The sequence below is a fragment of the Triticum dicoccoides genome, chromosome 3A (assembly GCF_002162155.2).
Source record: "Triticum dicoccoides isolate Atlit2015 ecotype Zavitan chromosome 3A, WEW_v2.0, whole genome shotgun sequence".
Taxonomy (NCBI): Eukaryota; Viridiplantae; Streptophyta; class Magnoliopsida; order Poales; family Poaceae; genus Triticum; species Triticum dicoccoides.
In genome coordinates, this window is record NC_041384.1 from 751,462,542 (window position 1) to 751,476,681 (window position 14,140).

The following is a 14,140-nucleotide window of genomic DNA, read 5'->3' on the forward strand; positions in this document are numbered from 1 at the left end:
TGAGCTCCTCCTCCCTCCTCTCCGGTGAGCTCGTCCTCCCTCCTCTCCTCCAATCCCCTCATGGTTTCTCCTTCCTCTTCTCCGATGCTCCGGTGAACTCCTCTCCGGCGACCTCCTCCTCCTCCTCTCCGGCGAACTCCTCCTCCTCCTCTCCGGCGATGTAGGCGAGCGCCTCTCCGGTGACCTCCTCCTCCTCCTCTCTGGCGAACTCCTCTTCGGCAAAAGAACACGGCAAAAGAACGTACAAGATCCAAAAACAGGAACAAAATTTGAAATAATATCGTGCCAAAAAACGAGCAAAAAACGAGCAAAAAACGAGCAAAAAATGGGCAAAAAAATCATGATCCAGATCCAAATTCAAAATTCAAAAATAGCAATGGCGCACAGTGGGGGTTAGACGGTGCGCCACTACTATTTTCCCGCCTTCAAAATTCAAAAATACTAATGGCGCACCAGTGGCCTATACTAATGGCGCACCGTGGCCTATACTAATGGCGCACCAGTGGTGCGCCATTAGTAAAAAAATACTAGTGGCGTGATACTAATGGCGCACCAGTGATGCGGCATTAGTAGGCAAAACTGGTGTGCCATTAGTAGCCCTTTTCCTAGTAGTGATAGCATGCACGGATCAACAACAACAAGCTTGGCAAAATTGCTAAACATGTTAAAAATCTGCCAGGAACATTTTATAGCAAAAGTAAAGCTCGATTAACTCAAGCTAGGGTGCTCCATAATTGCAAACAAAGACATGGATGGATAGCGCACAATAATATCTACACAACATCCTTACTGATCATGCCCAAAAGAGGCACGGATCACTAGGAAACAACATGAACATATGGCATAAAAATAATGACAGGGCAAGGACTTAGTGAAATTCTAAGTCCCTGAAATCGGCATCATTGAGTAAGCTACTTTGCATGCTTGTGCTAGTCACCACAAAGATCACAAAAATACATGGCATACACCCCTGTAAAGATGGCATGGCATTCTTCAAAACATATGTAGAGCTCAGGATCATAGCATGCACACATTAATCATGGCAAAAATGACAAAAGTGCATTTGCTGAAACAGATCTGAAACTATCATCACATAGCCCTCTTCCAACAGCATTTCGGGAATCAAGATGAGCTCAAATGAAAATCATGCAATGAGATTAAATGATGTACTCTTCGAGACAAACATTTTGATATGCTACACGCACGAATCGGAGCCACGGATGCAGAGTTATGGCATGTCAAAGTATGCAAAATATAACTGGGATTAGGGTTTTGGGGGAAAGTCAACCGTCTCGAATCTCAGATCCAGATCCAGCCGGGTGCGGATCCCGAGGTTCGCCGGCCGGAGTTCGTCATCGCCGGATATGGGAGGTTCGCTGGAGGAAGAAGAGGAGGCCGGGGCAGCGGGTCGCCGGTGAGGCGGCGTACGGCGAGCGCGCGGCGCTCGCTTGAGGACGAACGGCGAGGCGCGGACGTCGGGGTGCTTGCCGCGGCGGAGCTTTGCTCCGGTGGCCGGACCTTGCGGCGGCGGCGATCCTGCAAGGGCAGGCGGGGAGGCGGCGCGATGATCCCGCGGGCGGCGGGGCGCCCAGGCGGCGGGGAGGAGGCGCGATGGGCTCCGAGGGCCCGCCCTGGGCTTCGAGGGCCCGCCCTGGGCTCGGCGGGCCTCGACGACGGTGGAGCAGGACAGGGACAAGTGGCGGCTCGGGATTGGTCAGCGGCGGCAGCGCGACGTGTCCGGCTAGGCTCCGGACATGTCCGGCGACTGCAGAGGAGCAGATCTAGGGTTTAGGGGTGTTTTGACCTGGAATTTTCGAGGAGAGGTCTATTTATAGAGGTAGAGGGAGCTAGGAAGCTTCAAATGAGGTGTGGTTTTCGGCCACGCGATCGTGATCGAACGATCTAGATGATGGAGGAGGTTTAGGTGGGTTTTGGGCCACTTTGGAGGGATGTTGGGCTGTAACACACACGAGGCCTTTTCGGTCCCTCGGTTAACCGTTGGAGTATCAAACGAAGTCCAAATGGCACGAAACTTGACAGGCGGTCTACCGGTAGTAAACGAAGGCCGCATGACAGGTCTCGGTCCAATCCGAAAACGTTTAACACCCGCACACGAAAAGAGGTAGAAAGGGACACCGGAGGACATAGGAGCGCCGGAAGGCAAAACGGACAACGGGGAAGATGCTCGAATGCATGAGACGAACACGTATGCAAATGCAATGCACATGATGGCATGATATGAGATGCATGACAAAGACAAAACACACGGAGACAAAAACCCGACAACGATGAAATAAAATAACTTAGTGCCGGAAACGGCAAGAGTTGGAATACGAATAAGGTAAATTACATCCGGGGTGTTACACTGCAACTTGCATTTGCATTGGTCCGGAAACGATCCTTCCGCAGGTGTACCCACACAAGAACACCTTCTTCAAAAAACACCTTCTTTCTTCCCTTGTTTGCTTGTCCTGCATATTGTTCAGTCATCTTCTCAATATTTTCCTTGGTCTTCTCATGAATTATTTTTAGAAGTCAGCACGCTTACTTACATCAAGATTAGTTCGCTCCTGCAATGTTAAAGGAGAAAAATCTATGGGAGTAGCAGGTTTGAAACCATAAACAGCTTCAAAGGGACAGAATTTAGTAGTCGAATGTACCACCCTGTTGTATGCAAAATCCACGTGAGGGAGACACTCTTCCCACATTTTTAATTTGTTTTCTTTAAAACTGCTCTTAGCATCATAGATAGTATGCGGTTGACAACTTCAGTTTTTCCATTTGTTTGTGGGTGGCATGTAGTGGAAAAGAGAAGCTTTGCTCCTTACTTTGTCCACAACGTTTTCCAAAAATAGCTCAAAAACTTCGTGTCACGATCTGAAACAATAGTGTGTGATACTCCATGTGGTCGCAAGACTTCTCTGGAAAACAAATCGGCAATGTGTGAAGCATCATCGCTCTTATGACACGGGATAAAATGAGCCGTCTTGGTAAACCTATCAACCACCACAAAAATTGAATCACTCCCCCTCTTAGTGCATGGTAATCCAAAAACAAAATCCATAAAAATATCTTCCCAAAGTATATATACCAGGAATTATTAAAGGCGTATAAAGTTCATAAGGGTTTAAACGTGACATAGCTTTGTGGCAGATCTCACAACGTCAATCGATCAGATAAGTCACATGATTTCTTCTGCCGCTCACGCAGCTTTCAGTTGTGCAATGCGATCGGTGTTGTAACTGCGATCACATGATATATACTTAACATCCTTGTTCAGGAGATGAATAGGTGCACACTGTACTTAGCTGCCATGGCTGCCTACCGCCTCCTCTTGTTCCTTGTGCTTGCGCTCGCCGTCAGCAACAGCATCAGCCCAGTGGCCGCCGCGGACTACGATGACGTGCAGCTGCGGCAGGAGGCCATGATGCAGGCCCTCGGGGTGGTCGCCCGCTTCGACCTGGCCACCACCGACGCCGAGGCAGTGAGGCAGGTGAAGCAGGCGCTCGCGGTGCTGAACCGTGAGGTCAAGGCCCGCCCCCAGCAGTGGAAGCCCATCTTCAAGGCCCTCGACAAGGTGATGGACAGCGGCGCCGACGACCGCCGTAGGGCAAAGGCGTCCGCTGAGCTCAAGGTGCTGCTCGACCGCGAGCTCGGCCCGTGCCCGGACAGCCTCAGAAGGGACCTCGGAATCGGTGATCTGTAAAATGCATATGCATGCATGCAGTCGCCAGTTCGCCACCTCTGCCTTTCTCTTTCTCCCTGAACGTGCCAGTCGCCAGTGCGGTTGTGAGTTGTCGGAGCTCCCGTCTGTGCACTGCGGCCTGTCGCAGTCGTCAGAGCTCCACCTTTGCCTTACTTTCCTTCCGGTTTCATTAGTCAGCGTGGTGGTTTCTTTTGTTACACTGCTAGTGCTCCCCGTGTTCCTCCATGAATATATGATAAGTTGAAGCTGCATAGATGGTTGGGTCCTGTGTGCTCCATCTCATTTAGGACGTACACTGGCTCATAAGATAGTCTTATCCTAAGCCTGACACGCAATCTAGAAATGACAATAAAAATATGGAGTAAAATAAGTTATTTTTCAGCCTTATCATTAGTAACTAGCATGCCAAAATATGTGGTGAGAGATAAGCCTTTCTCTACATTCTCTTGTCACCCCCTCAACATTTATCCTATATGTGGCACTCTTAAGATGTCACCATTGTACACATCCTTAAAGGCCCGGAAGCACAAGCATTAATCCTTTGAATGGTGTGCCACGGTACCATGGTCAATGGATCGGGAGGCTCTAGGTGCTTAGGCTGCTATTTTTTCGCTCGCCATTTGCTCCTGCTACTTTGCTCATGAAAAAACAAGCCACACGGTATTTTTGTTAATTTTGAAAAAAAATAGTGAAATAAAAAATGATCATAAACTTTTAAAAAAAATCTGATTTTGATAAATTGTTGACAATTTTTTGAAGACAAGTTCATGAAAGAAAATCAGTATTTTTAAAAAGTTCAGTAGTTGGAAAAATATTCGTGATTTTAAAAAACATGCACAAATTAATGTTCATGAATTTCAGAAAATAAAATAGGAAAAATAAACAAGAAAAAACAAAGAAGAAAAATGGGAAAAGAATGACACCAGATAAAAACACTATGTAATATGTTTGTGAAGATTATGTCATGAGCCCATCTACACCAGCAATTCAGGAAAGCCTGGCTAACACAACGACCAAGGAGAGCAAGGCGCCACCTCCTGATTAAGGAAACACATGTTACAGGAGAGCACAATCACAACAGGCGTCGACACGGAAGTGGAAGGCTCGGACAACTGCGACAGGCCGCAGGGAGCACAAGGACTAACAACACCACACCACAGACAGAGACAGGGCAGTAGGGCACGCTGAAGCCCAACGAAAAAAAAGGCAGAGATGGCGAACTGGCTATGCAATGCATGTCACGCATATTCGAAGTCGATCTTGACGGCGTTGGGGCCTTGGCCGAGCTCGCGGTTGAGCAGCTCCTTGGCCACGGCGAACGCCGCCTCCTTGCTGCGGTGGTCGGCGCCGCTGTCCATCACCCTGTTGACGTTGTTGAAGATGGGCTTCCAGTACCGCTGCGCCTCCCGGTTCACCACCGCCAACGCCCGCTTCAGCGTCTCCTGGTCGGTGGTCTCCGGGCTGTAGCGGGACAGCACCTTGACGGCCTGCGACATGGCCACCTTCCGCAGCTGCACGTCGTCGTCATAGCCCGCAGCCGCGGCTGCGCTGGTGATGCTGCTGGCGGCAAGGGCGACGACGAGGAAGAAGAGCAGGTGGTTGAACGCAGCCATTGCAGCCGGTGTTACTGCGGTGCACACTAATCCATCTCTTGAACGGGGAGGCTAAGAAGTATACATGCATGGTGTGGTGGCAGTGGCAGCACCGATCGCATTGCCCAACTGCGGCTGCTATGCATGCAAGCAGCGTGATTGAACGGCAGAAAGTGTGACCGATCGAGGACGGATGGAGCGGCTCTGGCGCCCATGTTCCAAGCTGTTGTGCCTGCTGCAGCTTTCGCTTTGCTTCACGAGGATGTGATAAGGTGGCCCCGCCAGTTGACCGGTCCATGGTCCAAGCTGTTGTGACTGCTCCAATCTTTACTTCATGAGGATGTGATAAGGTGACCCCGCCGATTGACCGGTTTTCCTCTCATTTGCTTCACATTCTCACAAATGGCAGTATGAATTGCAGTGCCCTAGCTACAGGAAACGTGGCTTGCGGTGTGTTGTGTGTTTCGGTCACTGCTCCAGATTTATGCATCTAAGGGCATCTCCAGCCGTTGGCCCCACCAGGACGCATAAAAATCGCCCCCTGGGGCGAGCCGGCGATACAATCGAGGCTGGGGGTGGTTTTGCGCCCAGTCGTCGCCCCCAGGCGCCGAAATTGACCCACTTTGCAGTTCAATTTCAACGAATAAAGGGCCCATATGGGCGAGAATAGGCCCATATTCGGCGTGGTTTCGCCGTGTCTCGGCGTTCAATTATCAACACAATTATTTCTTATTACATATTTCATCATAGAAAAATCAAATACTTCAACAAAATAGTACAACAACAAATAGTTCAATACAAATTATATAGTTCAACAAATAAAAACTCGTATTTCATCACACGGCGTCCCCCTTGAGCCTTCATAGGTGCTCAATCAGATCTTTCTGCAGTTGATGATGCACCTGTAGGTCTCGGCTCTCCTGACGCATATTGAGATAGGTAGTCCAAGTTGCCGGTAGATGGTGATCAACTTCGGCTAGAGGACCCTGCCTGTAATATGGTTCAGTGTCAAACACTGGGTCTTCTTACTCGCTCTCGATGATCATGTTGTGCAAGATGACACAGCAAGTCATAATATCCCACATTTGATCTTTGGACCAGGTTTGAGCGGGGTACCGAACAACAGCGAATCGAGATTGGAGCACACAAAATGCCCGCTCGACATCCTTCCTGCAAGCCTCCTGAACTTTCGCAAACCAGGCGTTCTTGCCTCCTGCCGCAGGGTTTGAGATCGTCTTCACAAATGTCGACCATCTCGGATAGATGCCATCTGCTAGGTAGTACCCCTTGTTGTATTGGTGCCCATTGATCTCGAAGTTCACCGGAGGAGAATGGCCCTCAACGAGCTTGGCAAAAACAGGAGAGCACTGCAGCACGTTGATGTCATTGTGAGTTCCTGGCATACCAAAGAAGGAGTGCCAAATCCAGAGGTCCTGTATGGCTACCGCATCAAGCACCACACTGCAACCGTCTTTGGCGCCTTTGTATATCCCCTGCCAATCAAATGGGCAATCCTTCCATTTCCAATGCATGCATTCGATGCTTCCAAGCATCCCAGGAAATCCTCTTGCTGCATTCTGGGCTAGGATCCGAGCAGTGTCTTCTGCATTGGGTGTTCTCAAGTATTGTGGCCCAAACACTGCCACCACTGCCCGACAGAACTTGTAGAAACACTCTATGCTCGTGGACTCGGCCATGCGCCCATAGTCGTCGAGTGAATCACTGGGAGCTCCATATGCAAGCATCCTCATCGCTGTCGTGCACTTCTGGATGGAGGTGAATCCAAGAGCACCAGTGTAATCCATCTTGCACTTGAAGTAGCTGTCGAACTCCCGGATGGAATTCACAATCCTGAGGAAGAGCTTTCGGCTCATCCGATAACGGCGCCGAAATGTTTTCTTGCCATGAAGTGGAGCATCGGCGAAGTAGTCGGAGTAGAGCATGCAGTAGCCTTCGAGATGATGCCGGTTCTTTGCTTTCACCCGCCCCGGCGCCGAGCCACCTCGCCGCGGCTTTTCATTGCTCGCCAGCAGCTGGGCGAGGGCGGTGTCCACCATGAGATGCTCTTCTTCCTGGACATCGGCCGCGGCTTCCTCCTCCAGCAGCGCGGCGAACTCTTCCTCGTCATCCGAGTCCATCGCTGAGACAGGCAAAACGCCGAACATCTTGCGCTCGGTGGGCGTGTACCCGCCGCTAAACCGCGCCTCCGCGGCCAGAAACGGCGGCCGGAAACGCCCAGCTGCTGTGGGAGGGGCTGCCGCGGCGAAGCGCTGCTATTTTCTGGCGGGGAATGGCTATCTAGCGGAGTAGGGCGGCGGTCGTCGCCGGGATATAGCTAGTGGCGGCCGAGGGCGCGGAGGGTGCGAGGCGAGTCAGGGGAAGAAAACCTTGACTTTTCCCCTGTCGGTGTGGGCCAGGCGTGCTTTTCCCTAGCGCCGGAGCCCCCAACTGCTCCCCAGCGCGCCGGGTTCGGCCTGTGACCGCCGGGCGGAAAAAAGGTCCGAACCGGCGATTTTCGGCGTCCTGAGGGCGCGACTGGGCCGTTTTTTCGGCGCCGGCACCGAAAAAGTGGCCTGGGGGGGGCTGTTGGGGGTGCGGCTGGAGATGCTCTAAGCTTGCACTTTGGATCAACTGAAAATACTTAAGGTTAAAGTAGTAAAACTTGTAAAGGCTATTACAAGGCATGCTTAAAAATAGTTTGTGCTCCTCGATCATGTTCTTATAGCAACTTGGAATGTTTTTGCAGATGACCGCCTCGATGAAGAAGAGAATCGAGAGTTGATCATGCAAGCCGTCTACGTGTATGTTCAGCTAGTTAGAAGTTGGCTACATTTTGCATGCTTCCTCTTTTCTGGTTTATAGGGTTCGTCTTAAAAAATTATTTATTTTTCATTTTATAAGTCTCAATTCTACTAGTTACTATCACATATTTAGATTTTAAGGTGTATTAAATCAATGCGTGCAAGGATTAAGAGAAAACTCATCAATGAATGTAAAAGTTTTTGGTCATTTAGTGGTTATGCATGCATGCATTGTCATTAATGCATCAGTAAACACAATTTTTTGAGAAAAACAAGCATACTAATTTAAGTATTTTTGCAAACTACAAAATGTGCTCCACCACTCACCATTTACCTTGTTGGAGAGATTTTTAAATTGAGCCCTATAAAATGGAAAGGAGGGAGTATGTAACTTGTTGTACCAGGTGATTGCTTTGTGAAGTGCTTCTGCAAACCACTTTGAACTCAAACAAGGTTCATTCTTTGGTGATTTATCCATTCAACTCTTTAAATTGCATCTCTTGGTCATCAACACATTTACCTTATTTTTATACAAGTTCTGTATTATTCTAGGATAGATACATCTGAAGGGATGGAACGTGCGGGTGAAGTGTACAAGAAGGCTTAATTTAGTATCAGAAAATAGATTTTACTTAAGTAGATGGTAAAACTATGTTGTGGTTTCTTAGTTCCAATATTTTTTCCAACTATCTTAGCTATATGTATTATCTGTAGGTATATTACAAGTAGTATTTTTTACCACCAGAATACCAGAATATTTTTATGGACATTTACTGTTTTCAATTGATTATGAAGGCATACACGCAACTTGATTCAATTTATGTAGATGTCATTTGTTTATTCAACATAAAGTAATTGATGAAATAGTTTATTGTTGAAACATGGGTTTTGCCACCTTTTTTTCTGTGACAGATTAATAACATGAAAATGGTACTGTGCCGATAGGCTACCGCCACAAAATATAGCCAATGCAACAAAATTATAAAGGGGCAGTCGCCCCATGCAAAAAATCTAGTTGGCCCTAGCAATGTAATAATACCATGGAAAATAAGGTCATCACATTAATATTTTACCATGGGAAAAACCCATTGTGATATGTTAATGCCACAACTTATGTTTCCATTGCAATAGAAAGTGCTCCATGGCTTTAAATGTGTAATACAAAGTATTCTACTAGTATGTATTGTTGCAATAGTGTGGTGTGAATTTTAATGTGTTGCAACAATTTATTACCACACAATCTATCGAACCAACTGCATTTAGCTTTTCCCATTATAAAATTCCCTGCGAGAAATACCTATTGCAATTGTGGTGGTCTTATTGAAACGATTTTCCTAGTTGCAGTATAGCTGCCTCTTTGTAGTAGGTTGAAACTTCCTACCTTTGATAAGGGCCACACTTATTGTATTTATAAGTCGGGGTTATGCCGAATGCGCATCCAGATGTTTGGTTACAAGCTTGGTTTAAACGCAAGAAAAATAAACAAACAATAGCAACCAACCAAGGATCATATCATGTTTACAATGCATTGATGATTCAAATTTTCCTTATATTTCCTGAGTCCTCTTAATTATATGAATATATATCCTAAAATGTTCATGAATTCAAAATTTGTGTCTTAAAAAATCACAAATTTAAAAAGTGTTCATGAATGCAGAAAAAATCATGAATCTTAACAAAAGTTTGTGAATTAGAAAAACATCCAAATTAAAAAAAACATAAATTTAATAATAATTAAATGATAAGAAAATGGAAAAGAAACAAGAAACAAGAAGAAAACGAAATAAAAAGCATAAAATGGTCGGACAAAACCGGAAGAGGGAGCCTCCTGGAAACTAGAGAAGTCTACTTGGGGCAGGCCCAATACTTATATGTAAACATCGACCTACCCGTTGGATGTGCTGACAACAACATATTAAAAAGGAAAAAAAAACATCCTTGTAGCTTGAGGCATGGGCCCATGTGGGGGAGTAAGCAGCCCATGGATATTTCGCACATGTGGCCCACAAAGAAAAAATGAAATCACCAGCAACACGGGCACACAACTGCATCGCCCCACCTTCTAGAAACCTGCATCAGTAATCAAATTCATGTAGGTGAACGAGTGGCAGTATCACCACTCCAATTCAATTGCAATACCTTCACTGAAGTCTTGATGTTTTTCATATTACAAAGATTTTTACTACGTAACAGATGTCTCTAAGAGATTTCATAGTAGTTATTAGATCGGAAATCCAATTTGGCTCGCAGGAGCACGAGCTCCTGCACGTGAAAATGATTTTTGAAATGTCAAAAAAATCCCAAAAAACTTCTATGTATTCATGGTCACATCCAAATGGTACATGCGAAGGTTTAGGCAAAAATCGTTAAACATTTTGGCCTGTGAAAAAAACAGATTGAACACCAAATGTTAGCCAACAATGTCACCGCAAATTTATTTATTTCACCAATGGAAAACTACTGCTCTGTTTTGCATGAAAATTATTAAGCATGCTTGCGACACTAACATGAACATACCACTTTTTTTTGAGGTACTGTTCATCCTAGAGCAAATGCACCCGGGAGCCAAAACGCCTCCCCATTCTTTGATGTAGTATTTACTTTGTAATTTTTTGGACATTGTACCTGTAATGGCTGCGAGTATAAATAAAATTACAGGTTTTTCTAGAAAAAAATATTGCATCGCACGCGCCACCATCAGTTTGTAGTTCGCATAATTACAGTCTACCAGTCCTTCTGTTTCTTCTGTTCATGTAAGCCGTTGTCCTAGTGAGGAGCCTCAAATGTTGGCTAGATTGAGTGAACTCACAGCTCATCCGGTGTATCATCACTGTATCCCTCGTTGTATCCAGGATCTGAATGTCCATGTGAATAAATAAGCCATCAACAAAAATATAGTAATCGTGTTTCGCAAATGGCAATCTAGCTGTCTTCATCTCTGTGGGCTTGTCTCGAGGGCTCAAGGCTTGATGAAGCCAGTGCTCTCCATCTTCTCTCAGCTTGCGCAGCTCGCGACCTCCTCAAGTTAGGTAAGTGACTGGTAGATCTGAGCTTGTCGTTCTCTCGATATCGCACTAGACGCGTCTAATAGCCGTTCAGGTACGCGTCTAATAGCCCCTGGGCGTGTTAAACTGAACGTCGACAGGTCGTACTGCCCCGCCTCTAGTGCTGCAGGTGCAGGCATGATCTTGAGGGACAGTAGTGGAGCGATTATTTTTTCGGCGTGCAGAAACCTTCTCTTCTGTGCAGATCCTTTGCAAGCGGAGCTGGCGACCTGTCTCGAAGGCCTAAATTTTGCCATGCAATGGTCTCCTTTGCCTGTGGACGTGGAGATGGACAGCCTGATTGCTGTGCAGGCTATCCGATCAATGAAGGAAGATAAATCGCAACATGCGATGATGATTTCGGAAGCTAAGAGACTTCTTGGTGAAAGGGAAAGTTCAATTGCTCATATTAGTAAGACACAAAACTGTGTTGGGCATAGATTAGCTGAGTTTGGCCGAGTAGAAGCTAGGACTACCATATGGTTAAAATCTGGACCTGCTAATGTACCGAAACTATGTATGGAGGATCTCCCTCCAAGCTGAGCAACGAAATTCCCTTTGACCCCGCAAAATAAAAACTTATCTTATGTTCTTTACATATACAACCGATTCGTTAAATCATGTTAGATATTAGGGATCTAATTTCTAGAATACTGATCTATATTCAATGAATTTGCATCTAGAAACATCCGGGGAAGCCTTTTCTAAAGCACGGAAGAATTATTGCCGATGGATTCACTAGAATTTAGATTTTTTTTGACATAATCATACTGGTTCTTTTGCTATAGTTTTAGTATTTTTTTGGTAACATGACATTGCTCAACAATCATTACTAGATGTGGTTTGGAAATTAACTCTTTAACACTTTACAAGTGAACTTAAACACATAGTTGTACATATACCTACATAAACTTAGTTATATATAACTTTAAGGTGTCGTACCCTCCAAAACATAGAGCCGGCCCTAAGTTATGCGACAAATAATAAGATCGGTCCTCAAAAAAAAAGATCGGCAAAGGTAGGCCCATCGATTGCATATAGGAAAATATATTCGGTGCATTCTACATCTTCTTGTATATGGTCCTTACACGCTACATCATCAAAATATAAATTTGTAGACAATTCTAATTACATGTATATAGTTGGTGCTTTCTCCTCCTGTCGTGCTTCCGTGCAACATCAAAATATAAAATGTGTAGACGAATCTAATTACCTACGCACAAAGCTCGATCTCTCCGGATAGCTGCGATGCTAAGCGATGTTTAGTCGCTTTACGTACGTCCCACCCAGGGTCGACCTCCCAGACAGATGCTGTCCCTCACATGCATTGATGCATGCAACACCTGAGCATCTTTCCCTCCTATAAATCCCCATGCAACACAGCCTTACACCTCATCAAACTCACGGCTAGCTACCCACTAGCCACACTTACCAAACACAAATCAGCTAAACTAGCTTACCTCAAGAAGGTAGCAATGGCGAGGGCTTTCCCTATGGGAGTGGTGGCCGCCGCGGTGGTGCTGGTTGTGCTGTTTACCACCGTGTCCTCTGCCGCCGCGCAGCCTCGACCTCCTCTGCCAAAGAACTCCCGCATGATCACCCCGGGGCGGTTTGGGAAGAGGGCTCAGGTGCTCTCCTGCGATGACACCAAGGACGGGAACAGCCCATGCGTCGCCACCTGCGACAAGCGCTGCCCCAATGAGTGTGTTGTCATGTGCCCAGGCTGCAAGACATACTGCTGTAAGCATCCTAATTTGTATCCCCGAAATGCCCTTCTTATGACACAGATAAGATGCTAACCAAAACTTTCTTGAAGTGTGTGACTTTTACCCCGGGGTGTCCTGTGGCGACCCGCGTTTCACCGGCGCTGATGGCAACAACTTCTACTTCCATGGCAAGAAGGACCAGGACTTCTGTGTCATCTCCGATGTTGACCTCCACATCAACGCTCACTTCATCGGCAAGCGCAACCCCTCTATGAGCCGCGATTTCACCTGGATCCAAGCCCTGGGCATCCGCTTCGCTGATCACCGCCTGTACATGGGCGCCCAGAACACCACCAAGTGGAACAACGACGTCGACCGCCTCGAGTTGGCCTTCGACGGAGAATCGATCAACATCGCTGCAGACATCGGGGCAAAGTGGCTTGTGCCTGGCCTGACCATCACGAGGACCACCGTGACCAATGGCGTGAGGGTCCAGCTTAAGGGTGTGTTTGACATCATTGCTAAGGTGGTGCCCATCACGGAGGAGGACTCCCGCGTCCACAACTATGGTGTGACAGAGGACGACAGCCTCGCGCATCTGGACATCGGGTTCAAGTTCTATGACCTCACCGACGACGTTCACGGTGTCCTTGGCCAGACCTACCGCTCTAACTATGTCAACAAGCTCAGCGTGAGCGCTAGCATGCCTGTGATGGGTGGTGTGGCCAGCTACATCTCCTCCGACATCTTCTCCACTGACTGCAAGGTCGCCAGGTTCGGACTTAGCGCTGGCATCTCCATGGTCACCAGCAGGGCGAACTAAGCCATTTCTCAAGACAAATATCACTCTGATCTAATCGTCCTATACTGATGATGGAGAAATAAAATAATATGCGAGAAATGTAATGTGTAACATCCATTTGTGACAGAAATCAATGACCTTCCCCTGAGAAATGAAATCATCTTTCGTGCTGCAAATTTTAATTGTGCTTTCCTATCCGTGCAGTTTTGTTTGGTGTGATGCGATGTTCAAAATTTGCTTCAGGTCTTCTTCTTCTTCCCTATTCTAGTTCTAGTACTGAATAGTAATAATTCAGAGTCGCTCCACCGAGCGATTTAAGTGTCATGCTCATAAGGCAATCACTTCTTAATTAACTTCTTATGACTGTAACTAATAGGTCAGGTAGTAAAGATGAAGTACATTATTTCTAGTGAGTCCATGAATGTAACAAATTGATCCAAAATGTTTGGTATGCCGCTGACGCTGAAGAGACATATTAAGATGATGACC

At 46.6% G+C, this 14,140-nt stretch overlaps 3 protein-coding genes across 3 annotated transcripts; 2 read left to right on the forward strand and 1 right to left on the reverse strand.

The window, feature by feature from the left end:
• The first annotated feature begins 3,313 nt into the window (after window positions 1-3,313).
• Window positions 3,314-3,795, forward strand: LOC119273269. Its single transcript, XM_037554491.1, has one exon. It carries the CDS (start codon window positions 3,314-3,316, stop codon window positions 3,704-3,706), a length of 393 nt encoding a protein of 130 aa, XP_037410388.1. The 3' UTR covers window positions 3,707-3,795.
• A 928-nt stretch (window positions 3,796-4,723) lies between these two features.
• Window positions 4,724-5,319, reverse strand: LOC119273655. Its single transcript, XM_037554749.1, has one exon. The coding sequence runs from the start codon at window positions 5,317-5,319 to the stop codon at window positions 4,945-4,947; it is 375 nt and encodes a 124-aa protein (XP_037410646.1). The 3' UTR covers window positions 4,724-4,944.
• Window positions 5,320-12,576: 7,257 nt separating this feature from the next.
• On the forward strand, window positions 12,577-13,788 carry LOC119273656. The gene is made up of 2 exons (XM_037554750.1): window positions 12,577-12,883; window positions 12,960-13,788. Exons 1-2 carry the CDS (start codon window positions 12,619-12,621, stop codon window positions 13,670-13,672), a joined length of 978 nt encoding a protein of 325 aa, XP_037410647.1. The 5' UTR covers window positions 12,577-12,618; the 3' UTR covers window positions 13,673-13,788.
• The last annotated feature ends 352 nt before the right edge of the window (window positions 13,789-14,140 follow it).

Excerpts from the sequence above, each read along its gene's own strand:
- LOC119273656 (XM_037554750.1), top strand. The coding sequence starts at position 12,619 with ATGGCGAGGGCTTTCCCTATGGGAGTGGTGGCCGCCGCGGTGGTGCTG. Across the intron at positions 12,884-12,959 it reads AGGCTGCAAGACATACTGCT|TGTGTGACTTTTACCCCGGG; the intron begins GTAAGCATCCTA and ends ACTTTCTTGAAG.
- LOC119273269 (XM_037554491.1), top strand. The coding sequence starts at position 3,314 with ATGGCTGCCTACCGCCTCCTCTTGTTCCTTGTGCTTGCGCTCGCCGTC.
- LOC119273655 (XM_037554749.1), bottom strand. The coding sequence starts at position 5,319 with ATGGCTGCGTTCAACCACCTGCTCTTCTTCCTCGTCGTCGCCCTTGCC.